The sequence below is a fragment of the Ammodytes marinus genome (assembly GCF_949987685.1).
Source record: "Ammodytes marinus genome assembly, chromosome: 2".
Taxonomy (NCBI): domain Eukaryota; kingdom Metazoa; phylum Chordata; class Actinopteri; order Uranoscopiformes; family Ammodytidae; genus Ammodytes; species Ammodytes marinus.
In genome coordinates, this window is record NC_137231.1 from 26,112,457 (window position 1) to 26,139,204 (window position 26,748).

Genomic DNA, 26,748 nt, shown 5'->3' on the forward strand with positions numbered 1-26,748 from the left:
AAGAGGATTGGTCAGTAAACTCTCTTCCGCAGTCGGTGCAGCTGTATGGCTTCTCCCCGGTATGAATTCGGTTGTGTGTGTTAAAATTTGAGTGGTCAGAAAACTCCTTTTGGCAGTTGGTGCATTTGAAGGGCTTCTCCCCAGTGTGAATTCGGTTGTGCTTCCTCAGGGTTGAGCTGTGGCTGAAGATTTTCCCACAGTAGGTGCAGCAGTACTGCTTTTTTTCCCGTGTGTGTGTTCTGATGTGTTTGGTGAAAGAGGACTGGTCATTGAACTCCTTTAAGCAGTAGCTGCATTTGTACGGCTTCTCCCCAGTGTGAATACGGTTGTGCCTTCTCAGGTCTGACCTACGGCTGAAGCTCTTTGCACATTTGGTGCAGCTGTACGGCTTCTCGCCCTTCTTACTATTTAAATTTTCGCTATGATGGGTCCTTTCGTGAATTTTTAACTTCACAAAATCATGAAACTCCTCAGTGCAAAAGACGCATTTAAAACGTTTGTTTTCCGGTTTCTGGTTATGTCTCGCTTCCTCTTGATTAACGTTTGTTTTCGATACACCTGAGACTGAGCCCTCTCTGTCAGATTCAGATTTCATCACTACAACTGAGATGATAGTTGGAGGTGGTGGATCAAAACGCAGGGTCTGATCTTCACTGTGATCGCTTCCCCCACAAGTAGAGCTAAACTGGTGAAAATCAGTCTCCTGCTTCAGTCCAAGCTGCTCTCCCTCCTGACTGCTGCAGAGTTCCTCCTGTTCCTCTTTAATCTGTGGAGGCTCTGGCTCCTCTTGGTCCAGACTGGAGTTCCTCTCCTGAACACAGAGCTGCAGGTCAGCGAGAACCTCGTCATTGCAGAAGGATGACTGGAAGATCTCTGAGGGGAAGGACAAAAGAAGCACTTAGTGGATGGGTTAGAGCAGCACCTACATAGTTATGAAACCTTGAATACGATTATGTTACAGGTAAGGTATACAGGTTTAAAATACAGAAGAATTTTTGGCAAACAATACCTCTGAAGTAGAGCCCGAACAATTTGTCAGCCAATATTCTCAGAATAATCAGCATTGGACGAAAAGGAAAAAAATTGTCAATTTTTATCAAGCGATAGTGTTTAGTGAAATGTACTGCTGAGGTAGCCTAAATAAATAGCATTAAGGCTATAGCCTATTTACAGCAGGTGCAGCAGCAGCAGTGGTGTTGTAATACGTTGGATTAATACTAAATTGAAAGTTTCCTTTGCAACCAAAAGCAGAGGCATTGGTCATCCCTTGACTTTGAATGACTTGCTGGAAGATAAAATACTTAATGTCAGAATTCAAAAATGCCCCATGTAACTTATTATTATAATTGTTTTGGCATTTTCTGCTTTTTTATTAGACAGTTAGGAGACAGAGATGAAATGGGGCAGAGAAGGGAATGACATGCAGAGAACAACCACAGGCCAGAGTCAAACCCGTGGTCTGCTGCAACTGAGGATTGAGCCTCTATGGGGGCACTCTAACCACTACACCACGAGCACCCCCGCCCCATGTCACTTTAGACATATTTGTAACACTTTATTTTTTTAGACAATGCATATTACAATAAAGAAAAAGTACATGGGCACATTTTTGACTACGTATTTATATATCTATATTTAAGGGTTCAAAAAAGTTTTCTTTTTCATATATTTTTGAGGAGAAAAAAATCTAATTTAATCAGCCGATTAATCGGTATGTATAATGTTAACAACTCTTATAATGTTAACAACTCATAAATCATGATTTACATCTGTATATCACAAATACACATTTTCAAATTATATTTAATATTGTAAATGTACAGTATCCTATTTCAGTAGTTATTTTTATTGTAATTTCCATGTGAAGTATTCTATTTCGTCTACATTTAAATTTAGTTTGCATGATAAATTTACTTAATATTTATATGGTGCACCTTATCTCTACACGTTTCATCTGCACTGTGTCCTTGCACTACTTTGGTGTTTATTTGTATCTCTGGTGGCTCTCTTCACTAGTGTTTTCATGTATGAAGAGTTTTGTTGTTGTGAGGGACTTTTGTAGATGAGATGAACTGATTCGCACTGCATTTTAGTAATGCGCAATGGCTTTAGTTGTGCCCACTGTCGTTTAGCAATCGAAAAAAAAATGACGATGACACCTCGTGGTAAAAGTCACTGACCGCTACTGTATTTGGAGCATATCTAAACTCTGGATTGGGGCCACTTTAATAGGCTATAATAAGAATATATATCAGAGAGTCATATTATTACCTGTCCTGTGTAGTTTTATCTCTGGCTTCAAAACAATATCCAGCAGCCTGCGCTGGCGGTCGATCTCTTCTTCGTACACCGTGATAATTTTTTCAAAGACTCCTAGTATTTCTTCAGTGGCAGCAGTTAATCGCTCGTTGACAAACGTTCTAAAATACTGGACGGAAGACATTTTGGCGAAATGGTTTGGCATAAAATAGCAGACAACAGGCTGCCACCTCAACGGAGACAAGAACGCTGCAGCAACTACATGCTAACCTCCGCCGGAGTCAATATGATGTTACTCTGATTTAAAGGGAACGCTCTTCTGTTTCTTTTTCTTTCTATGTTGGTCTTTATTAGCCTGGAAATCCAGACCCTGATATCTGCAGCAATTTGCAAGCGCCTAGTGGCAGGTCTGGGAATGCCAGGCTAGGTCTTTATTCAACAGCACATATCAAAAATAAAACAACAACCAACTTGTCAATAATTGTAATACAATTTCTATTGAAATTAATTCATGAATAAATAAATTATTTTATTAAAATCAACCATTTTAATGGGAGGGGGGGGGGCTTTGATCAATTTATCACATATTCAAGTAAATTAACACATTTAAGGAACTTCTTCGTTACACCTTTTCTAAAGATTTTTCATTTTTTCAAAGCAATGGGAACATGCTTTCTGCCAAAGTCGTTGGTTTCATTCACAGATATAGATGGAAGTCAAGACCAAGTCTGAATGACTTGAGTATTAGCCTACTATCTTCCGCTAAAACCTTCATAATCAAAATAAATATTCAGGGACAATAATACAAAAAACAAATCACAAGAATATTTAACTCAGTAAATGAGCTGTTATTAATCCATGTTTTAATCATTTTAGATGAAATATTTATTCACAAGTAAAGGTGTGGACGCCAACACACGGAAGAACCACAAAGATGTCTTCGATCAACTTGATGTCATTATGTTTTTTACTTCTTCAGTACCCTAAACAATTTTTATTCATTTAAAATGAGAGTATGAATGGTTATTCTCCATGGTGCCAGGAATAACATGCTGGAGTTTTTTTAATTATTCATTATTTTGCTTTTGCTGACCTGAAGTCTATTTTAGACATGTTGGAATCAACTTGTATTGTGCAATTTTTTAAAAAATGTAATGTAAAATTCCTAAATTAAAAATATATAAAATCACAAAGGACATAATATCAGCTGCATGTCTAAAAACTGCTTGGCACCGTGGAAAAGCTGGTTCTGGCTAATGTTAAGGATTTTATTTGATCTTATTCCATATTTATTTTCTGCTTGAGTCAATTGACAAATCAATTATCACAACTGCTTATTTATTTTTGCTTTCTGCTGATTGACGTGGTTAATCTTAATATGCTCAATCAGATATCAATTTGTAAATTAATTTTTTTTAGCACTTAATTCCTTTTGGTCAAAAGCTTAAACGTTTCTCTGTTATGACCTATGCGTTTGAGTCAGTAAAAGGACTTACCCGTCACTTTTGAGAATATCTACCATTTTTCTTTCTCTGCAAACAAATGTATATTCTGTGATTATGATAAAATGCCTAAACTGTCAGGGGTTTCATGTCATAACCATGGATTATGCTTAAACGGCTAACAGGCAACTATGGCTGTTGCAACTTTAGGAAGGGAACTCTTCTCCATCAATTGAACATCTTGTGCTTCTCCTGAGTACATTTGTTTTGTCAAGACTGTGAGTCAAGTAAAACTTTTGCCACAAGTGCTGCAATTACGTGGCTTTTTAGTTTAGTAATTTCTGTTCTGTTTTGTGTGGTTTCAATTTCCACCAGATAATCAAGCTACAGAACAATACTGAAAACTAATGAGCTGGATGCACAACGTATTCACTCATTGTTTTGAATGGCGGGCTAAGACTTTTCTTTTTACACTATGATTTGCCTTGGTGTTTAAAGGTGAGAGGAAATTGCCTTGAACAGAATTTCTATGTCTGTGTATACAGTGACCAGATATAACCAGTAATTTAGGCTGATTGTCTCCAAACTGTTTGAAAGTCAAGTTGCGCCTATGATATGTGTGAGATGGTTTTCACTCAGTATAACTATAGATTGGAATAATCTTAGACAAAGACTGATCTATGTATGATAATCATGTAAGAACCCTTTGTCTGTCCACAAATAAAACAACCTTTTATTCACAGACACTAGAGTAGACATATATTATTTATAACGCAGTGCAGCTATATTTAGATTTAATATACAATGTTTGACTGACAGAGTAAATGCACATTTTTGCTTGAGAAATTACTAACAAGATTAACTGACAATCAAAATAGTTGGGCGCTGATTCCAAATCATTTTAAAGACTACCACGGACACTATCAGTTAGACATGCAGAACGAACACAGCAGACCTCACGAAAGATAAAGATACATTCCTTATATAATCCTACCATGTAAAAGACTCAATGGGATATTCTCACAGGTAAAAAGTATATCAACATGACATGTGGGATTAAAAAAAAAAGTAAATAAATTATTTTCATACATTATATTCTGTTTGAGCAACCGTAGGATGTCAGTTCAAGGCGGAAAGTAAATCTCCAGCTAATAAAACCAAGATGTCAGCGCCAGGTAAAGATCAAATATGTTACATCATGTTAAACCATCTAAGTGAATCAGCTAAAGAGATTATTTTGAAATGATTTAATAAAGTATGGGAGGGTGGAAAACTACCGCTAAACTGGAAGGAGGCAGTAGTAATTCCAATAGGGAAACCAGGGAAGGATTTGACAAATCCAGGGAATTATAGACCTATTGCTTTAACATCCAACATGTGTAAAGTAATGGAAAAAATGGTCAATGAAAGGTTAACGTATTATGTAGAAAGCAAAGAATATTTATGTAAGTACCAGAGTGGTTTTAGGAAGGGTAGAAACACAATGGATCCAGCAGTATGTTTAGAACATGATATAAGGAAGGCACAAATAAACAGAGAAAGTGTAGTGGCTGTGTTTTTTTATATTGAGAAAGCGTATGACATGATGTGGGGAGAAGGACTGTTAGTAAAGCTTGGTAAATTGGGAATTAAAGGCCGAATGTATAAATGGATTAAGGATTTTTATGTGGGAGGGTAATACAGATACGAGTCGGGAATCAATTCTCAGGAACATTTGGTATTGAAAATGGAACACCTCAAGGGAGTATTATAAGTCCTCTATTATTGTCTTTAATGATAAATGATGTATATGAAGAAATAGTAAATGAGATGGGAGTTTCACTTTTTGCAGATGATGGGGCAATATGGAAAAGGGGAAGGAATGTGAGCTTCATAGTGCAGAGATTGCAGAGGGCTATAACAAGGGTAGAAGAGTGGTTATATAAATGGGGTTTCAAATTTTCTGTGGAAAAGACAAAGATAATGTTTTTTACTGGGAAGAAAATTGGGAGTGAGGTTAAATGAAAAATATACAACCAGGAGTTGGAGAGAGTAAAACAATATAAATTCTTAGGTTTATGGTTTGATGAGATGATTACATGGGCTGTACATATTAAGACGGTTGTGGACAGGTGCAAAAAAATACTTAATGTAATGAGGTGTTTAGCTGGGTATGAGTGGGGGGCAGACGGAATAGCGTTAAAGTATATACACTAGGTTAGTCAGATCTGTGTTAGACTATGGGTGTGTAGTGTATGGGTCAGCTGCAAATACATCTCTTAAAAAAGTAGATAATATACAGTATCAGGCTTTGAGGGTATGTACAGGTGCAATAAAAACAACTCCAACAGCAGCACTACAGGTAGAAATGGGGGAGATGCCTCTAGAGTTGAGAAGAGTACAGCTGGCCTTGAACTACTGGATTAACCTTCGGGGCCATAGTCAGGATCATCCAGCACAAAGCACTTTAAAACCGTGTTGGGAAAAGGAGAAAAGGGAAACAAAAAGTTTTGGTTGGACAGCGAACCAGAGAGCAGTACAATTTAGAATAGATAAATTAAACGTAGTTCCTACAGTACCGATGCCTATAATTCCACCGTGGATTTTGCCAGATGCTACAGTTGATGTATCATTATTAGAAAACAAAAGCAGAAATAAACAATTAATACAGGAGTACATAGACAAATTATATAGCTATGTTCAAATTTATACAGATGTGTCGAAGGACTCAGGTAATAAAGTAGGGGTAGCTTTTACTGTACCGGAATTTCAAGTGAAAATAGGGAAGAGGGTTAATAATGAGGTTTCAGTGTATACAGGTGAACTGCTGGCAATACTGTTGGCAGTGCAGTGGGTGGAGGACAATAGGCCATTAAGGTCAGTTATTTGCTCAGATTCCAGTTCAGCATTAAAGAGCCTACAGTACAACCGTTCCGAAAGCAGACCAGATATTTTGATTGAGGTTCAACAAACATTATACCGAATACAAATGATGGGGCTTATATTGTTTTTTTATGGGTTCCAGCATACATTGGGATAAGAGGAAATGAAATGGCAGATAAGCTTGCAAAAGATGTTACCAAAAAAAGCACAATTGATATAAGTATAAATATAGGTAAAACTGAAATTAAAGGCATTATTAAGCAAAGACTGAATAGGAGATGGCAAAAGCAGTGGGAGGAAGAGCGGAAAGGAAGATGGTTCTACAGAGAGCAAAGGCAAGTGGGAGAAATGAGCTGTAGAGGTAAGAACAGAAGAGAGGAGTCGGTTCTATGAAGACTGAGATTTGGGCACACAGGTCTGAACAGTACACTGTTTTTAATAGGAAAACACGAAACAGGCAGATGTGAATGTGGGCAAGAAGAGACCGTAGAACATGTTATAATGCAGTGTGAGAGATATGAGGAAGACAGAAGGCAGATGAGGGAAACATTCAGAAAAGAAAAAGTAAGTTTTGATTTAATAGATATTTTACAAAATGTCATTTTCTTAGGGTAACTAATTTGTTTTTGAAAATATAGCTTCTTATTTGAATTAGTATTATTTTATTTTATTTTTTTGAAGCGAGGTTGTTATTTATGCCATACTCCTACCAGTAGATGGCGGTAATGCATCTTTAAGTTGTTTGCCAACCGCCAAAAAAACAATACAAAATAAATCTCCAGCTGTCACACTGTCGGAACCATAGACATTATAATGTCTATGGTCGGAACCTAGCAGTGTTACACCCGGCGGAAGTAAACAACACAGGCGGTCGAAGCGTTAGCAAAGGAGGTACAGTAGCCTATTGATTGAGCTCGAGGACGCTATTGTAGTTAACTGTTTAATCTGTAATTAGGGAAAATGTCTTCAGTTGAGAGTTTTAGAGAGTTTGTCAACGAGCGACTCACTTCTGCTGCTGATGAAATATTCGGAGTTTTTCAAAAAACTATTGTCGAGTTCCAGGAAGAGATAGATCGTCAGCGCATACTGCTGGATATCGCTTGGAAACCTGATATAAAGTTACATCGGATAGGTGAGGAACAACACGTTATTTTGATAATAATAAATAAATACATTGGGTTGAATGCTATATATTATACAACAATTGATTAAATATATATTGCTAGTGATTTCCTCTCATGATACCATCACAGTAGTATCATATCCCTTTGTCCTCTGTCCCTCCAGAGCTCCCACTGCATCATGTCTGTACGGAGGAGGAGGAGGTTCTCGCTGACCAGCAGCTCTGTGTTCAGGAGAGGAACTCCAGTCTGGACCAAGAGGAGCCAGAGCCTCCACAGATTAAAGAGGAACAGGAGGAACTCTGCAGCAGTCTGGAGGGAGAGCAGCTTGGACTGAAGCAGGAGACTGATGCCTTTATGTTGACTCCTACTAATGAGGAAAGTGACCACAGTGAAGATCAGACTATGTACCTGAATGCTGGAAACACTCTACGTGAACCAGAGAAACAGTCTGTAGTCAATATGCCAGTAATAAGCTCTGTGGTATCGGAAGCAAACGGGGACCAGCAGCTACTCCCCAACAACTCTCATTTAGCTGAGAGCCAAGATCACAAAGGAGGCAAAGATGGAGACTCAGGTTTGACTAGACACACACAGCCTGAACGGAAGAAGAGACGACGCAAAAAGGAAAGTCAAAGTAACACCCATACAGGTGAAAAGCCGTTCCTTTGCAAGACCTGCGGTAAAATATTTATTCGCCAGCAAACATTGAACAGGCACATGACCATCCATACAGGTGTGAAGCCGTATACTTGCACAACATGTGGGAACGCTTTCAGACTCCTCAGTGCATTGAAAGTCCACATGACAACACACACAGGTGAACCAAAGAAAAGGGTAACCCTAACCCAACGTAATACTGACACATGTAACAAGCCTTTTGTATGTGACGTTTGTGGAAAATCATTTAAGCTTAGGTGTCGATTGAATGTACATTTAAAAATGCATACCCGCAAGAATTTACTTTCTTGCCATACCTGTGGAAAAACATTTAGTTACCAGCGAACATTGATATCGCACATGACCATCCATACAGGTGTCAAGCCGTTCCTATGCAAGACATGCGGAAAAACATTTAGTCTCCAGGCTACATTAACCATGCACATGAAAATCCATACAGGTATGAAGCCATATACTTGCACAACATGTGGGCATGGTTTCAGACGCCTGCCTGAATTGAATATACACATGAAAAGACACACAGGTGTCCTGCCGTTTTGTAAGACATGCGGGAAAACATTTACTTGCCAGCAATCATTGAAGACACACATGACCATCCATACAGGTGTGAAGGCATATACTTGCACAACATGCGGTAAAGCTTTTAGGATTACTGCTGACTTGAAATCCCACATGAGAAGAGCACACACAGGTGAGAAGCCGTACGTCTGCAAGATCTGTGGTAAAAGATTTGTTGACTCGTCTGATTTGTCACATCATAAGAGATGGCATACTGTCAAGTAGCCTTGTATTCACTAAAGTTGTGGGGGTCCTTTCAGTTCTAGTGGTTCATGGTGAGAACACAGAAGAACTGATAGGGGTGAGGATACACATAATTGCAGCTCTTGGGGGGAAAAGCTTGACCCAAATCTCAAACTTGAAAAAAACATTTAGTATCATTATAAACAATAGAATTTGATAGATTTGTACCTCCACTCAAGACTTGTTTATTTACTGAAGATACATATTTGCCATTACAACATCTCTGTAAGTTTATTGTAAATTGTTTTCTGTAAAGATGATGTCTTTTATTTGATTTAATTTAATGTGAAGTTTCCAGCATATTTCTGTTAGAAACATGTATTTTAGCTTGATTAATTGTTCATAAAAATAGTGTTGGATATTCAAGTTGGTCAAGTTGCATTAAAGTTTATTAAATGCTCTGTTAGTCTCTGAGTGCTGTGGTGTGTTTTTTCAATGACCAAAAAGCTCAAATAATATATTTTGGTATTTTTCAAATGATTTTATATAATTGTTTCATATTTTGTACTTGACTATAATAAGTAAACCTGCTATTTCCAAGAATTCCATTTTTGGGCTGTGTTTTTTGTGGTTTTAATTTCCACCAGATAACCAAGCTACAGAACAATACTTAAAACTAATGAGCTGGATGCAGAAGTTATTTGCTCATTGTTTTGAATGGCAGGCTAAGGCTTTTCTTTTTAAACTCTGATTTGCCTTGGTGTTTTACATGTGCTGTATAGAGGAAAGTTCCTTGAAAAGCATTTCCATGTCTGTGTATACAGTGACCTGATAGAACCAATAATTTAGGCTGATTGTCTCCATGTTTGAAAGTCAAGTTGGGCCTATGATATGTGTGAGATGGTTTTCACTCAGTATAATGATAGATTGGAATCATCTTATGCTGGGTTTACACTACACGACTTTGAAAAGACTGAAGACTGACACCCTCTTACATCTAAAGACAATCAACTCACACCTGAAGACAAATAGTCATTAGTTTTCAGTCACAGAGTGAGATTTTGAAAAGACAGGGGTCTCATATTGCAAGACTACAACTAGATTCCTTTTGAGATTAATATTATTTCTGCAAACGCGATTGTGATTATTTAATTTAAAAAAAAGTTAATGCAATATTCCGAGCGGGGGACTTTCATTAGTTATTTGACCAGCTTTATTTGCTGATCTCGTCCCCTCAAAATCGTTGGGCGTTGAGAAATCATTTTAAAAACTGGCACAGACACTTTCAGTTAGAAATGCAGAACGAACACAGCAGAAACCTCACAAAAGATAAGGATACATTCCTTATAATCCTACCATGTAACAGACTCAATGGAATACTTTCACAGGTAAAAAGTATTTCAACATGACACGACATTACATGATTTACTTTTTTTTTTTTAAGTAAATTAATTATTTTCATACATCATATTCCGTTTGAGCAACCGTAGGATATCAGTTCAAGGCGGAAAGTATTCTCCAGCTGTCATACTGTCGGAACATAGCAGTGTTACACCCGGCGGAAGTAAACAACACAGGAGATCGAAGCGTTAGCAAAGGAGGTACAGTAGCCTATTGATTGAGCTCGAGGACGGTATTGTAGTAGCGGCTTACAGTTGCATCTGTAATAAGGGGAAATGTCTTCAGTTGAGTGTTTTAGAGATTTTGTCAACGAGCGACTCACTTCTGTTGCTGAAGAAATATTCGGAGTTTTTCAGAAAACTATTGTCGAGTTCCAGGAAGAGATAGATCGTCAGCGCAGACTGCTGGATACCGATTGGAAACCTGATATAAAGTTACATCGGATAGGTGAGGAACAACACGTTATTTTGATAATAATAAATGAATACATTGGGTTGAGTGCAGTATATTAAACAACAATTGATTAAAGGTTCAGTAAGCGGAATTGTCAGTTTAGCTAACTTCCTGTCAGTGACTGCAGTTAGCATGTCCCCTGCCTCGTCCACACCATGGACATATAAAGAAAGGTCCCCACGTCAGCACATTAATGCACTGCGGTCTTCAAGCAGCGAGTTATCTAGCATCATCTCAGATCAATAAGTGTGATAAAACGTGATAAAAAACATCAAAACAGACATTGGGAAGGATTTTTACCTGCTCCGCCATTGAAGGCGCATAAACATTCACCCATCTGTCGCTCTGCACGTGCACCGGCAGTGGGACGGGTGGTTATTAGTAGTGGGAACCCCGAAAAGTGTATTTGCTGATGATTACATGCAGAGTGAGTGACTGAGAGAACGGCTTTATGAAACGCGCACACTATATAAGTGATCACTGTATGAATAAAGAGCGATGTAACACTTATATTAACATAAATAAATTGCTTACTTTACATTTAAATACATATTGCTACTGTCTTCCTCTCATGACACCATCACAGTAGTATCATATTCCTTTGTCCTCTGTCCCTCCAGAGCTCCCACAGCATCATGTCTGTACGGAGGAGGAGGAGGTTCTCGCTGACCAGCAGCTCTGTGTTCAGGAGAGGAACTCCAGTCTGGACCAAGAGGAGCCAGAGCCTCCACAGATTAAAGAGGAACAGGAGGAACTCTGCAGCAGTCAGGAGGGAGAGCAGTTTGGACTGAAGCAGGAGACTGATGCCTTTATGTTGGCTCCTATTAATGAGGAAAGTGACCACAGTGAAGATCAGACTATGTACCTGAATGCTGGAAACACTCTACGTGAACCAGAGAAACAGTCTGTAGTCAATATGCCAGTTATAAGCTCTATGGTATCAGAAGCAAACAGGGACCAGCAGCTCCTCCCCAACAACTCTCATTTAGCTGAGAGCCAAGATCACAAAGGAGGCAAAGATGGAGACTCAGGTTTGACTAGACACACACAGCCTGAACGGAAGAAGAGACGACACGAAAGTGAAAGTGAAAGTAACAATGCTCACACAGATGAAAAGTCTTTGAAATGTGAAACTTGTGGAAAAGGTTTTCTGTTTCAGTCAGAATTCAAGAGACACATGACCATCCATACAGGTGAGAAGCCGTATACTTGCACAACATGCGGGAAAGCTTTTCGGCAAACTGCTCACTTGAAAACCCACATGAGAAGAGCCCATGGTGAGAAGCCGTACGTCTGCAAGATCTGTGGGAAAAGATTTGTTGATTTGTCACAACACAAAATATGTCATACTGTCAAGTAGCCTTGTAGTCACTAAAGTTGTGGGGGTCGTTTCAGTTCTAGTGGTTCATGGTGAGAACACACAAAACCTGATAGGGGTGAGGATACACATAATTGCAGCTCTTTTGGGGGAGAAGCTTGACTCAAATCTCATGCTTGAAAAAACATCAGAGGATGATTAGAAACAATAGAAACCATAGAGTATTTCCACTCCAGACTAGTTTATTTACTGAAGATACATATTTGCCATTGCTACATCCCTGTAAGTGAATTGTAAACTGTTTTCCGTAAAGATGATGTCCTTAATTTAATGTGAAGTTTCCAGCATATTTCTGTTAGAAACATGTATTTTAGCTTGATTAATTGTTCATAAAAATAGTGTTGGATATTCAAGTTGGTCAAGTTGCATTAAAGTTTATTAAATGCTCTGTTAGTCTCTGAGTGGTGTGTTTTTTTTTAATGACCAAAAAAACATTAAATAATATATTTTGGTATTCTTAAAATGGTTTTATATAATTGTTTCATATTTTGTACTTGACTATAATAAGTAAACCTGCTATTTCCAAGAATTCATTTTGTGGACTGTGTTTTTTGTGGTTTCAACTTCCACCAGATAATCAAGCTACAGAACAATACTGAAAACTAATGAGCTTGATGCACAAGTTATTTACTCATTGTTTTGAATGGCAGGCTAAGGCTTTTCTTTTTACACTCTGATTTGCCTTGGTGTTTTACATGTGCTGTATAGAGGAAAGTTCCTTGAAAAGCATTTCCATGTCTGTGTATACAGTGACCTGATAGAACCAGTCATTTAGGCTGATTGTCTCCAAACTGTTTGAAAGTCAAGTTGCGCCTATGATATGTATGAGATTGTTTTCACTCAGTATAACTATAGATTGGAATAATCTTAGACAAAGACTCATCTATGTATAATTATCATGTAAGAACCCTTTGTCTGTCCACAAATAAAACAACCTTTTATTCACAGACACTAGAGTAGACAAACATTCTTTATAACAGTGCATCTATATTTTCATTTACAGTTTTTCACAATTGTTTAAACACATTTTTTGGAACATCAGGCACAATGTGCACACTCTGAAACTAATTTACCAACTGCTTAACCAATTCTGCTGAACTCCAAACACATTTCCTGCCTTAGACTCATATTCTCATTCCAAAACACACATTTTTCACAACACTACACACAATTCTCTATATCTTGCACACTCTTCCTGAATTCTCTCTCATGGTATTCACACAGAACACACTGCCAATCACATCTCTAAACTCAAAAGGCTTTTGTGCAGTTAGCTATGGAAGGGTCAGAGATGAGCTCCTGTTTGCTGTGATTTATAGTAGACTGCACATTTTGGTACAAATACAGTTTTTGCCGAATACTGTAAACACTAAAAGTGACTGCTATGACCACAGCATCACAACCTCTAACTTTTGTAACCATGCCCTAAACCAAAGCACCAACCCTACAAACACGATATATGCTTTGCACTGTGTTTGAAATTCTCCAACACACTTCTTGAAAAAAATTAAACTAATTGAATACCAATCAGTCTAAACCTTAGCGCTACAAATAGACCCCAGGTGAGCTCAGCTCCTTTCTGAAACAGTAAGAGTCAGGGGAAGAGGAGGAGTGGACAAATAAGGCAACAGACGGAGACACATACAACAGGAACACTATAGTGGACTATGTTAGATCATGGCCTATCAATGAGGGAGCCTGACAGAGAGTGCAGCCCAACCTGAGTCGCTCCATAATTAGGAGATTTAGACTAGATATCAGGTGGTCGTTTCCCTGTTGCTTCTCAAAGGATTGAGTGTGATGTTGATGAGGCGATGTGGCCAGACACAAACAGGAGGCGGAATCCATAAAAGGATTCATAATCGAGCCACCCAATTCCTTACAACGCTGTTTTTTTACCATTGTTCCCTAATTTTACTGTAATTGTTTCTTAGTTCATCCTGACACACTGAATTGCTTGAACTGCAGTCCTACCTATTCATTGTGTTTGTTTGAAATGGCAAAATAAACTATTCTGCAACATGTGTGTTAGCATTTGGCAAAAACCGTAAAGTATTTGTTGTTACTATAGGTGAAATGTATGAACATGCAAAGGCATAATTCTACTGATAAAGCATTTATATAGTGGTTTGCATTTATACTACAGTGTTTTCCATTCTGCACACCAGTGTTCAATGAGTGCAAGAAATGTCTAGTCATATGATGTGTGTGTTTGTCATTTGAAAAGAAAACACCATTTAGTGAAGAGATAACATTGTTTTGAGGGTAAAGTGTGCTTTTGCAAGAGAAGTGAAGGATTTTGCATTTTGTGTTTGAGTTTTGAGATTTGTGTTTAGGGTTTTGAAAAAGTGAGGTATAGTCTATCAGAAAATGTGTTTAAGCAATTGTGAAAAACTGTATTATATTCTTTCTCAGTGGGATGCTGAATCCTCCAAATATCACCAAGGTTTAGCTATTTCACCAGATTATTCAATACCACTGTAAAATCTGAAGGATTGACTGGGTGAGAGGAAGATCCGGGGGGGGGGGGGGGGGGGGCGCGGATGAATATGTGAAAAATCTTTAAAAAAAAAAAGTTTGTGTTTTTGATATTAACATCATATTAAGCAAATGTAAGTTATCTTACAAAAAAGGAATACAATGTTTTAATAGTTAATAGCCTAATAATTAAATCAGATCATCTGGGAGATAATCTGAGGTTAACTGATCACGTCACATTCACGTCCATGCACAGTTTGTATTGAGTTTATTTTAAAACATTTGGAAACGGGCTGCCCTCAGTTTCCCATGCACTGTGTATAGTCTATAGCCTATTTCACCCTTGTCTGTGGAAATAAAGATAGCTGGACAAGAGTTCTTCTGCTTCGTTCCTCTCACTGCATTTAAATGCATTCACTATATTACAGAGAAATATGTCTTGTTAAAGAAAAAGAGCTCCAAGCCCAACCCAGAGGACCCTCCATAATATTTTATTTTAAATAAAAAAAATTTATGGAAAATCCATGTGTCTTTCTTCAATAGCTTCTAATTCATCTGACATAGTGTCTCCAAAATATTTGTTCACACAAAATTCCTCAGATTTAGCCTCTATGTTCCTCTGAAAGTGCACCAGATTCATTAATTTCACTTCAAAAAGGTAAAAAAAAATCTCCCGGGGGGCATACCCCCGGACCCCCCTAGGAGGGTCAGGATCTCTGCTGGCTACTAATTTCACCCAGCAGGACATTGGAGGCACTAGCGAAAAAACACTGGGTGGGTGAATGACATTTAACAATAGTCAATCATTTGGGCAAGTCTTTCTGCCTATCTCTCTCACTCCATTGCACACTCAGTCACTACTATCCATGCTTAAAGGAAGCAGGATTAAACCACTGGATAAAGATGTTCAAATGTATTTTAAAAAAGCTAAACAAAAACATACTTCGATAAAGATGTTAAAATGTTTAAAGAAATTAAATTTGTTCTCTGAGGGGGGGCTCACTCTCTCACACTTTGAAAACCCCTGATCTATACTATACATAAATGTATCTAAAATGCAATTAAAAGTCTCCACCTGCTATCAAGCTGGTTGTTGATAAATCAGGAATTAAACTGAAAACACTACCGAAGAAGCCTGGATTATCCAAAGTTAGGTGCATTAACAAATGGTGCCAGTCACAATAATAAATCGACCATTTGGGTCAGTTTTGGTGGACAAATGTTGAAAAAGAAGATTCCTCTTAATTAGTATGGCCACATCACGTGCTTTAGCGGAAAAGTTCGACTGATAGGTTTGTCCAGTTGCATCTCAATTTCAAGGCATCTACATGTTTAATATGAGTCTCTTGTAGATACATAATATCAGTATGAAGGCTCTGCAAATGAGAGAATACCTTGGCTCTTTTAGCTGGTTACATATACTCTTACATTCCAAGACGTTACATTGATGATGCTATTTCCATTAGAACTGCCAAGACCACTCATGACATCTCCACATTGCAAAAATGCTGGAAAACATTATAAACAGACAGAATGTTGTGAGTAACACACAACAAAGTAAAGAAGAAAGAACTATCCCCTACCCTCCCTATTTCCCAATTAAAGGAGAATAATCAAAAACCCCATTATGGTGGAACCGCTGGGCTTTGCACATCAACTACTAAACCTAGACACTCAACCACAGTTCCACACCACCCTCACGTGATGAGCTAAGTATTTATGTTGTGTAAGCATACGGCTTCACACCTGTATGGATGGTCTTGTACAAGTTCAAGTTTGCCAGGTGACTAAATGTTTTCCCGCAGGTCTTGCAAAGATAGAGCTTCAATTACTCACCTGTGTGCATTCTCATGTGGACTTTCAATGCACAGGGGAGTCTGAAACTGTACCCGCATGTTGTGCAAGTATACGGCTTCACACCTGTATGGATGGTCATGTGTGTTTCTAATGTTTGCTGGCAACTGAATGTTTTCCCACAACAATTTTTGTTGATCAGTAAATCTTGTTAGTAATTTTTAAAGCAAAAATGCAACAAAAAATGACTGTTAATCAAACATGTTATATTGAATACAAAGATAGATGCACTGTTTGAAAGAATGAAGTCTACTGTAGTGTCTGTTAATAAAAGCTTATTTTATTTGTAGACAGACAGAGGGTTCTTAAGTACGAAATATGAAAAGATTTTAGAAAAAAATTAAGAATACCAAAATATGTTATTAGAGGTTTTTTTTGGTCATTAAAAACACACCACTCAGAGACTAACAGACCATTGAATAAACTTTAATGCAACTTGACCAACTTGAATATCCAACACTATTTTCATGACCAATTAATCAAGCTGAAATACATGTTTCTAACAGAAATATATTGGGAAACTTCACATTAAATTAATGTTAATAATCATCTGTACGGAAAACATTTTACAATTCACTTACAGGGATGTAACAATGGCAACTATTTAAATAAACAAGTCTGGAGTGGAGGTAAAAATATATGGTTTCTATTGTATATAATAATCCTCAATGTTTTTTTTCAAGTTTGAGATTTGGGTCAAGCTTTTCCCCCCAAGAGCTGCAATTATGTGCATCCTCACCCCTATCAGTTCTTCTGTGTTCTCACCATGAACCACTAGAACTGAAACGACCCCCCCAACTTTAGTGAATACAAGGCTACTTGACAGTATGACGTTTCTTGTGATGTGACAAATCATACGAATCAGCAAATCTTTTCCCACAGATCTTGCAGACTTACGGCTTCTCACCTGTGTGGGCTCTTCTCATGTGAGTTTTCAAGTCAACATTAAGCCGAAAAGCTTTGCCGCATGTTGTGCAAGTATACGGCTTCACACCTGTATGGATTGTCATGTGCCTGTTCAATGAATCCTGGTAACTGAATGTTTTCCCGCAGGTCTTGCAAAGGAAGGGCTTCACAACTGTGTGTGTTATCATGTGCCTGTTCAATTTATCCTGGAAACTGAATGTTTTCCCGCATGTTTTGCAACAGAATGGCTTAACAGCTCCTGTGTGGGTTGTCATGTGGACTTTCAATGTACGGAGGAGTCTGAAACCTTGCCCACATGTTGAGCAAGTATACGGCTTCACACCTGTATGGATGGTCATGTGCGTGTTCAATGCATGCTGGTCACTAAATGTTTTCCTGCAGGTCTTGCAAAGATTTGGGTTCTTCAGACCTGTATGCATGGTCATGTGCCTGCTCAATGATCGCTTGTCACTAAATGTTTTCCTGCAGGTCTTGCAAAGATTTGGGTTCTTCACACCTGTGTGTGTTGTCATGTGGACTTTGAATGTACTGAGGAGTCTGAAACCTTGGCCACATGTTGTGCAAGTATACGGCTTCACACCTGTATGGATGGTCATGTGCCTGTTCAATGTTTGCTGGCGAATAAATATTTTACCGCAGGTCTTGCAAAGGAACGGCTTCTCACCTGTAGTTTCACATTTCAAAGACTGTTCATCTGTGTGAGCATTGTTACTTTGAAGTTCGCTTTTGCGACGTCTCTTCTTCCGTTCAGGCTGTGTGTGTCTAGTCAAACCTGAGTCTCCATCTTTGCCTCCTTTGTGATCTTGGCTCTCAGCTAAATGAGAGTTGTTGGGGAGGAGCTGCTGGTCCCTGTTTGCTTCTGATACCACAGAGCTTATTACTGGCATTTTAACAACAGCCTGTTTCTCTGGTTCACGTAGAGTGTTTCCAGCATTCAGGTACATAGTCTGATCTTCACTGTGGTCACTTTCCTCATTAGTAGGAGTCAACATAAAGGCATCAGTCTCCTGCTTCAGTCCAAGCTGCTCTCCCTCCTGACTGCTGCAGAGTTCCTCCTGTTCCTCTTTAATCTGTGGAGGCTCTGGCTCCTCTTGGTCCAGACTGGAGTTCCTCTCCTGAACACAGAGCTGCTGGTCAGCGAGAACCTCCTCCTCCTCCGTACAGACATGATGCAGTGGGAGCTCTGGAGGGACAGAGGACAAAGGGATATGATACTACTGTGATGGTGACATGAGAGGAAGACAGTAGCAATATGTATTTGATCAATTGGGATGATATATTTAACCTTCCTCCTGTGTTAACTTTCTGTTACCATCTCTTGTGTTAACAGGTCGGTTTTGATCCGTGTCTGTAATCAGTTGTAAGAAAAACTCAAAACTAAGATCTATGATCCAATTTGTTTCTCATCTCTTGGTTACCTTGTTAGGATTCCATATCCATGAAATTATTGCTTTTTAATATTTTCGGTGTATGCCGCTGGGCCTTTTTTTTTGTCAGTATGCCGCTCAATTTCAATAAAAAAAATGTAAAATGAACCTCAAGAGAATCATATAAATAAATATTTGCTTGTTGTGTTACCTGAGGGTTATGTGAACACATTTCTGAACTAAATTTGTATTATTTATATTTATATTTTCATATTAATATTATTGACTATAGTAACATCTACCGTGTTACTGGTCAATTTCGACCCATATATATTTATTTCAGAAAAGAGCAAAAAGCCTTTTATTTCAGAAATATACAAACACACAATGAAAACCATAACATGTCATAACAACATATAGATTTTTAAGGTCAAACAAACAACAACCAAACCAATCGTAATCAATTACTAGGTCCAAACCTAGTAAACAGAGTAAAAGTCTCTGTGTGATTCCTGTTGAGTTTGGCCCAGGACATATCATTGCATTTAGGTGCGCCTCAGGCCTAGCCTGGCTCCGCCCGCCTACCTACTTCCGCCCAAATTTCATTTTCCCTTCAGTAGTCAGTCTGGTGGTGGGGCGTATTAGTGAGATTTTTCCGAACAGATTTCTGAGTATCCAATCAGCGAACAGAGGAAGTGGCTGAGAACGATGAGGGTCGAAGTCGCGCTCCAGTTTCAGTTGAATGCTGCGTTCCCTTACGCTCGGAACTCGGAAACTTCCGACTTGTTAGTTCCGAGTTCCGACCTGTCTGTGTTCCAGTGCATCTGCTCGGGAAAGTATGGACGCCTACAACCTTTCTCATCCAAATAACTAAACGTTAGGCTCTAGCAAGTTACCGTTGCCAGGTACCGGTAGATCCATAGACTATAATATGTAGTGAAGTCGGAAATTTCCGAGTTCCCTGAACGCACCGTCAACAGCCGGCTCACGACCAAACGTTATGCGATTGGTTGGATAATCCAGAGTGGCACTGCGCAGATCCAATAGTTTTAAACTTCAACAGACACCCGCCTCCAAGTGAGTGAACGTTTGCCAATTACAGCACTTCCAGACCTCCTGTACAAATGAAATGAAGTACGATGGTCTGGTACATGGACATATAAAGAAATGGACACCGTATTGAAACATGGCGCCCATTCATTCCTATGAAAGCTGCTCATAGGCGCAGAGAAGCAACAAGGAAGTATAATCCGGAAATTCCATACGGCCCAAAGCATGACGTAGCATGGACGTAGCTGCATTATGGACCTATCAAGAAAGAGGGCGGCAAGCGTAGCGGACTGGAGGCGGGAGTAGAATCATTCTCGTTCTGTAGCATCTAGCCTGGCGAAAACAAACTGAAAGCCGTTAAAAGCCGTTGGGCTAATAAAACGCTTGAGGTGGCGTTTTGAAATGAGAAAACTTCAGTTTTAATAGTATATGGTCTAAAGATAAGTATGAGCCTATGATTGATATCCAGAAAAATTTTGCAGAGACACAATCTTGTTCGCCGCTTGTACTGTGTGGACAGGGAAATCTGCCTACGGGCCGTATGAAAATAAGCTCCACCCCTCACCATGCAATACTAATGGGTTGGCCACATGTCCATGCTGGTTGCTCGGAGAAGGCAGCATCCTGGGGCCCTGGTCTGGTAGCGCCAGGCTACCTCAGGCCAATACATGTTGTCCTAAAATTTCAGAGCATGCATTTCCTGAAAAACTGTTTGTGGCCACAGGGGGCGCCGTTTTTTTGGCCCGGTCTCGAAACCAACGATAAGTTTCAATTGTTTGCAGGTCTGATGTAGCCTGGTGCTACCAGACCATCGTACTTCATTTCATTTGTACAGAAGGGAAAATAAAATTTAGCCGGAAGTAGGCGGGCGGGCGGAGCCAGGCTAGGTCTGATGGGTACGCAAAGTTTTTCAAGTTATGCATGACAGGAAGGGGGTGAAATGTGCCAAAAATTACTAAAAATAATAAAGAAGAAGAATCCTTTGCATTTCAATAGGGTATTCGGTGCTCGGGCCCTAATGAGAATCCCCTAAAGCTCACATGATTGGGAGAGGAGCTGGCTGTCATTGTGATGGCTGACGTGCATTTATGATTTCAGATTTGGCTCTAATTATTGTTTTTTAAATGTTATTTAAAACCGGGGCAAACCGACCCTAACACCACAAAGGTTATTATTTCCAACACAGCATTTTATAATTAAGTGATTTTATTTTTATTTAGTTGAAATAGAGGTTCCTGACAAAGTCAAACAGGCTTGATGCAATAAACAAAATGTACTGTATGTGGTTATGCATTGGAAATCCGAAACAGGTCGGTGGGAACCCTAACACAAGAGGATGGCTAATCCCAAAGTAAGCATTTATTATTATCAAAATAACTCAGTGTTCCTCACCTATCCGGTGTAACTTTATTTCAGGTTTCCAAGCGATATCCAGCAGTATGCGCTGACGATCTATCTCTTCCTGGAACTCGACAATAGTTTTTTCAAAAACTCCGAATATTTCTTCAGCAGCAGAAGTGAGTCGCTCGTTGACAAACTCTCTAAAACTCTCAGCTGAAGACATTTCCCCTAATTACATATTCAACTGTGAGCCGCCACTACAATATAGTCCTCGGGCTCAATCTATAAACTACTGTACCTCCTTTGCTAACGCTTCTTTATATGTCCATGTTCTAGCGCCTGTGTTGTTTACTTCCGCTGGATGTTACACTGATCAGTTCCGACAGTATGAGAGCTGGAGATTTACTTTCCGCCTTCAACTGTTAGCCTACTGCTGCTCAAACATACTCTCATACTGTGACGTTTGCATATAATTCACTTTGAATTTTAAAACAAAATCCCACGTGTCGTATAAGGAATGTATCTTTATCTTTTGTGGGGTCTCTGCTGGGACGGTTCTGGATTTCTAGCTGATAGTATCCTTGCTACTTATTTACATGTTTTTGAATCCCACGTGTCTTATTTAAATACTTTTGACCTATGAGAATATTCCATTGAGTCTTTTACATGGTAGGATTATATAAATAATGTAGGCTATATTATGCATGCGTATCCTTTTAATCATTCTATATTCATTTTGATGTCCTGTATAAGGGTATGCAACCTTTTGTCTCAGTGGAGACTTGGGTTGTACTCTGGTCCGACTAAATAAACCAGCCTCTCTAAGAATCATATATTCATATATGATCATATATATTTGACCATCTTTGGTTTGTTGAGAAACAGAGTCTACCTCCAAAGAATCTTCCTCATAGGGTCTGGATTGAATTGCATTTGGGTCTAGTTATGGAACAGAGTCCGTCTACAGTATGTGGGCTATATTTAGAAATATAGTACGTAGAAATAAAATGTAGAAGTCTCTCTCTCTCCATGGATGACATTTCCAAAAGTCTTGAGAACATTTCTGGAGATAATGTACACCGATATATAAGATGTGAATGTGTAGGTAAATGAACTTGAATTATATATACTTTTATATATTTTATTACACCCCAGATTATGTGACATACAAAGAGTACATGACTCATTTATACTCATTTACTGTATGTGAGCTAGAGAAATAAGGTATATGTTTCAAAGCACATTTAACTGCTTCCTGGTGCCATGGCATAGGTGTTTTTCTATGTTCTTACAAATAATTTACTTACTACACCCTCAGCAAAGACTTGTCATGTTTCTTAACTTGGGTCACCTGTTTGGCCCCACATCCACATAGCAGTATGCAAGTCCATAGTACCAAGAAGCACAATTGAACAGTTAAATATATGAAACTAGATATCGATTGATTACTACATACATGAAAATACAAACACATGATGTATATCATTTTAGAAAATACATAGCATTGTCATATAAATTCCACCTCATAAAAACTCAATAGATCAAGTAAACATGTGAATCGGACAGAGTAGACATTTTTTTTTCTGTAATCAAAACATTCATACGAATATACAACTGCCCTGACGAAAAAAAAGTCACCACCTGGATTTGAATAAGTAAATAAGGAAGATAAAAACTGCAGTGTTTACTGTTTCAGTTGGCAATACGTTATTTAACCCTTACCAGAAGATATATCCTGTGGTCGTGGAAAAGATGTTACTCTGTTTCAGAAGGGTCAAATTATTGGCCTTCATCAAACAAACAAAAAAAAATCATTAAAAGAATAGTGCTGAACCAGCATCTTCAAGGAGGATATGGGTAGGAGAAAATCTTGAATGATCAAAATCTATAGTAGAACCCCTGGCTATCTTTAACAGTCAAAGTACAAGCATTTCCACACACACGATGCAAATAGAACTGAATGGATTAGGATTTAACAGCTGTGTAGCCTTAAGAAAACCCCTAATCAGTGGGGCAAATCTGAAAAAGGGCTTCAATTTGCCAGGGAGCATACAGATTGGACTCTGGAACAATGCTTGTGTGGTTTGATGAGAACAGATTGACCCTGTTCCAGAGTGATGGGTTCATCAGGGTACGAATAGAGATGGGGGAAGTGATGCTCCCATCATGCCTAGTGCCTACTGTACAAGCCTTTAGTGGCATTGTACAGTGTGATCCGGGGTTGCTTAAGCTGGTCGGGTCTACATAGATTCAGCCACCTTATTTGCGAAAAAAAAATATTATAAAAACAATGCCATGGCAGTTACGTGGCGTAGACATAGCTACAAGTGGTCCAACACAATATTAGTGTGTGACCTTTTTTTGGCAGTGTATAAGACTCTCATTGGTGATTCAAATTTGTATCACAACATACAAACTTTAATCACCTACTTTTTCAATAACACTTTTTTACATGTATGATTACATTTCACTCTTAACATTATACAAAACACTTCAAAATGTTAATATCACATCATTTAAATAATAGAAGCCAAGATAGAGTCAAGCAAACTACTGTAGTAAGATTTCTCATACACTTAATGGCAACTTCAATGATTATATATTTTTTTGTTGCAAAATCACACCAAAAGATGGGCAATTACAATTACACCATCAAGGGGAGGTGCTCGTAGTGTAGTGGTTAGATGCACGTGGTCCTACTCTGCTTGCCATTCTCTGTCTCTCATATGCAGTCTAATAAAGCATAAAAATGCCACAAAAATCTTTAAAAAACTAAAAGCATTATCAAAACTGAAAAGGGAATATTTACCCACATGTTTTTGCAAGACCGACTACTGCTTTTCATCTGTGTGAGTTTTCATGTGAATTCTAAGGGTACTGCCAAGTTTATAAGCTCTGCCACATGTTTTGCAAGAATATGGCCTCGCTTCTCTGTGTACCGCCATGTGCACTTTTAAGTCACTGGCCAATCGGAAAGCTTTCCCACAAGATTCGCAAGAATACGGCTTCTCATCTGTGGTGTGGACTTGCATATGCCTTTTAAATGCTGATTTGAAAGTGAATCTATGCCCACACAACTTACAAAGATACGGCTCCTCACTTTGTTTCATTTCCCTTTTTACTGGGTTACTAGCTGAGGATGGGGCATTCAAGCCAAATGCCAAACATTCCCTCGCCTTTAGAGACTCCAACCGAGAGCTCTTTTCAAGATTCTGACAGTTCCCTTAAGTGCAATTGTTTGGATTTCACTTGCACTCGGGTCTCCGGGTATACTGGCCAAGTAGTTTTTAAAGTTCTTTTTCATGAGCCCAGTGGCTCCTATAATAACTGGGATGATTGAAACCTCTCGGAGGTTCCAGTTTCTTTTCATGTCATACATGAGTCCTTGGTATTTTGTGACCTTCTCCCTCTCAGCTCCCCAGTGTGGAGAACCAAATGAGCTTTAAAATTTCCCTTCAGTGCAAATGTTTTACTGCAAACTGAGCAGCTAAATGGTTTTGCTCCTGTGTGGCTTCTCATGTGATACTTTAGGTCACAGTCAAATCGGTAATCTTTCCCACATGTTTTGCAGGTATGCGGCTTCTCACCGGTGTGTAGTCTTTTATGAATTGTCAAAAGTGATGCACGAATGAATCTTTTCTCACAGAAGTTACAAGCATACGGCTTCTCCCCTGTGTGCATCCTTGAATGGATGTTCAATTCTGATTTCCGACTGAATCCTTTCTGACAGGTCTCGCAAGAAAACGGCTTTTCACCTGTGTGGGTGATCATGTGTCTCTTGAATAGGCAATTGTTTGGAAAATCTTTACCACAAATTTCACATTTCAAAGACTTTTTACCTTTGTGAGCATTTTTACTTTGACTTTCGCGTCGTCTCTTCTTCCGTTCAGGCTGTGTGTGTCTTGTCAAACCTGAGTCTCCATCTTTGCCTCCTTTGTGATCTTGGCTCTCAGCTAACTGAGAGTTGTTGGGGAGTAGCTGCTGGTACCCGTTTGCTTCTGATACCACAGAGCTTATTACTGGCATTTTAACAACAGCCTGTTTCTCTGGTTCACGTAGAGTGTTTCCAGCATTCAGGTACATAGTCTGCTCTTCACTGTGGTCACTTTCCTCATTAGTAGGAGTCAACATAAAGGCATCAGTCTCCTGCTTCAGTCCAAGCTGCTCTCCCTCCAGACTGCTGCAGAGTTCCTCCTGTTCCTCTTTAATCTGTGGAGGCTCTGGCTCCTCTTGGTCCAGACTGGAGTTCCTCTCCTGAACACAGAGCTGCTGGTCAGCGAGAACCTCCTCCTCCTCCTCCTCCTCCTCCTCCGTACTGACATGTTGCAGTGGGAGCTCTGGAGGGACAGAGGATAATATGAATTAAGGATTTTGTTTTGTTAATTGACATGTCATAACACTAAAAGTGGCCGTCCCAACAGCTTCTGGTCAAACAACATATAACTCTACCCTGTAATAAATAAAGAAAACATATTGCTGCTGCGACCACCACGATAATGCCAACTATTCAACAAGAACAAAACATTTCACACCAAAAACAATACTTTGACAAGGAAAACAAACAAACAAAAATTAAGCAAATTAATAAATACACAGGAGATGTCACTTCAGGCGGAATATAATCGATACAATGCCGTCTTTCTTTTAGCCCATGCTTGTTCTAGAAATTGTGCAAAAAAAACGTTTTACGTTCTAACAACCATACCAACAGATATGTATCTTGCCTCATCTGACAATTCAACGCTATTATATCATTGCAATATTAAATCATGATAATGTGGACAACACAAAGCTAAATTACCTTCATTTCATTGTCGTTGAGTTCACATAAATAATACACTGGGAACACAATGGCAGGATATTTTGAGATTATTTAACAATTTATCAATACCGAACTAATATTTCATCCAAATAAATATTAGAAGTAGGATAGGTATTACGTGGATACACTGAATTCATGCGTGTTGTGTTGTCTTAAAATAATAGAGTTGCACCCGCCTGTCCAGTGTAACTTTACGTCGGGTTTCAAAACGATATCCAGAAGTCTGCGCTGACGTTCAATCTCTTCCTCAAACTCGACGATAGTTTTCCTAAAAATTCCGAATATTTCTTCAGAAGCAGCAGTGAGTCGCTCGTTGACAAACTCTCTAAAACTCTCAGCTGAAGACATTTTCCCTAATTACATATTCAACTGTGAGCCGCCACTACAATATAGTCCTCGGGCTCAATCTATAAACTACTGTACCTCCTTTGCTAACGCTTCTAGCGCCTGTGTTGTTTACTTCCGCTGGATGTTACACTGATCAGTTCCGACAGTATGAGAGCTGGAGATTTACTTTCCGCCTTCAACTGTTAGCCTACTGCTGCTCAAACATACTCTCATACTGTGACGT

The 26,748-nt window shown here is 38.9% G+C and overlaps 4 protein-coding genes across 4 annotated transcripts; 2 read left to right on the forward strand and 2 right to left on the reverse strand.

Annotated features, from left to right (window-relative positions):
* The first annotated feature begins 7,446 nt into the window (after positions 1–7,446).
* LOC307265580 (uncharacterized protein) lies at positions 7,447–9,567 on the forward strand. The gene is made up of 2 exons (XM_080047339.1): positions 7,447–7,695; positions 7,851–9,567. The coding sequence occupies exons 1-2, from the start codon at positions 7,524–7,526 to the stop codon at positions 9,146–9,148; spliced, it is 1,470 nt and encodes a 489-aa protein (XP_079903465.1). The 5' UTR covers positions 7,447–7,523; the 3' UTR covers positions 9,149–9,567.
* Positions 9,568–10,694: 1,127 nt separating this feature from the next.
* LOC307266137 (uncharacterized protein) lies at positions 10,695–12,850 on the forward strand. Its single transcript, XM_080048073.1, has 2 exons — positions 10,695–10,954; positions 11,581–12,850. The coding sequence occupies exons 1-2, from the start codon at positions 10,783–10,785 to the stop codon at positions 12,318–12,320; spliced, it is 912 nt and encodes a 303-aa protein (XP_079904199.1). The 5' UTR covers positions 10,695–10,782; the 3' UTR covers positions 12,321–12,850.
* Positions 12,851–17,067: 4,217 nt separating this feature from the next.
* On the reverse strand, positions 17,068–21,636 carry LOC307258056 (uncharacterized protein). Its single transcript, XM_080037450.1, has 2 exons — positions 21,407–21,636; positions 17,068–18,780 (listed from the first exon to the last, which is right to left on the reverse strand). The coding sequence occupies exons 1-2, from the start codon at positions 21,576–21,578 to the stop codon at positions 17,564–17,566; spliced, it is 1,389 nt and encodes a 462-aa protein (XP_079893576.1). The 5' UTR covers positions 21,579–21,636; the 3' UTR covers positions 17,068–17,563.
* Positions 21,637–22,499: 863 nt separating this feature from the next.
* Positions 22,500–26,525, reverse strand: LOC307256559 (uncharacterized protein; the record flags this gene model as incomplete). Its single annotated transcript, XM_080035586.1, has 2 exons — positions 22,500–25,692; positions 26,411–26,525. 2 exons carry the CDS (start codon positions 26,523–26,525, stop codon positions 24,722–24,724), a joined length of 1,086 nt encoding a protein of 361 aa, XP_079891712.1. The 3' UTR covers positions 22,500–24,721.
* Between the last annotated feature and the right edge of the window lie 223 nt (positions 26,526–26,748).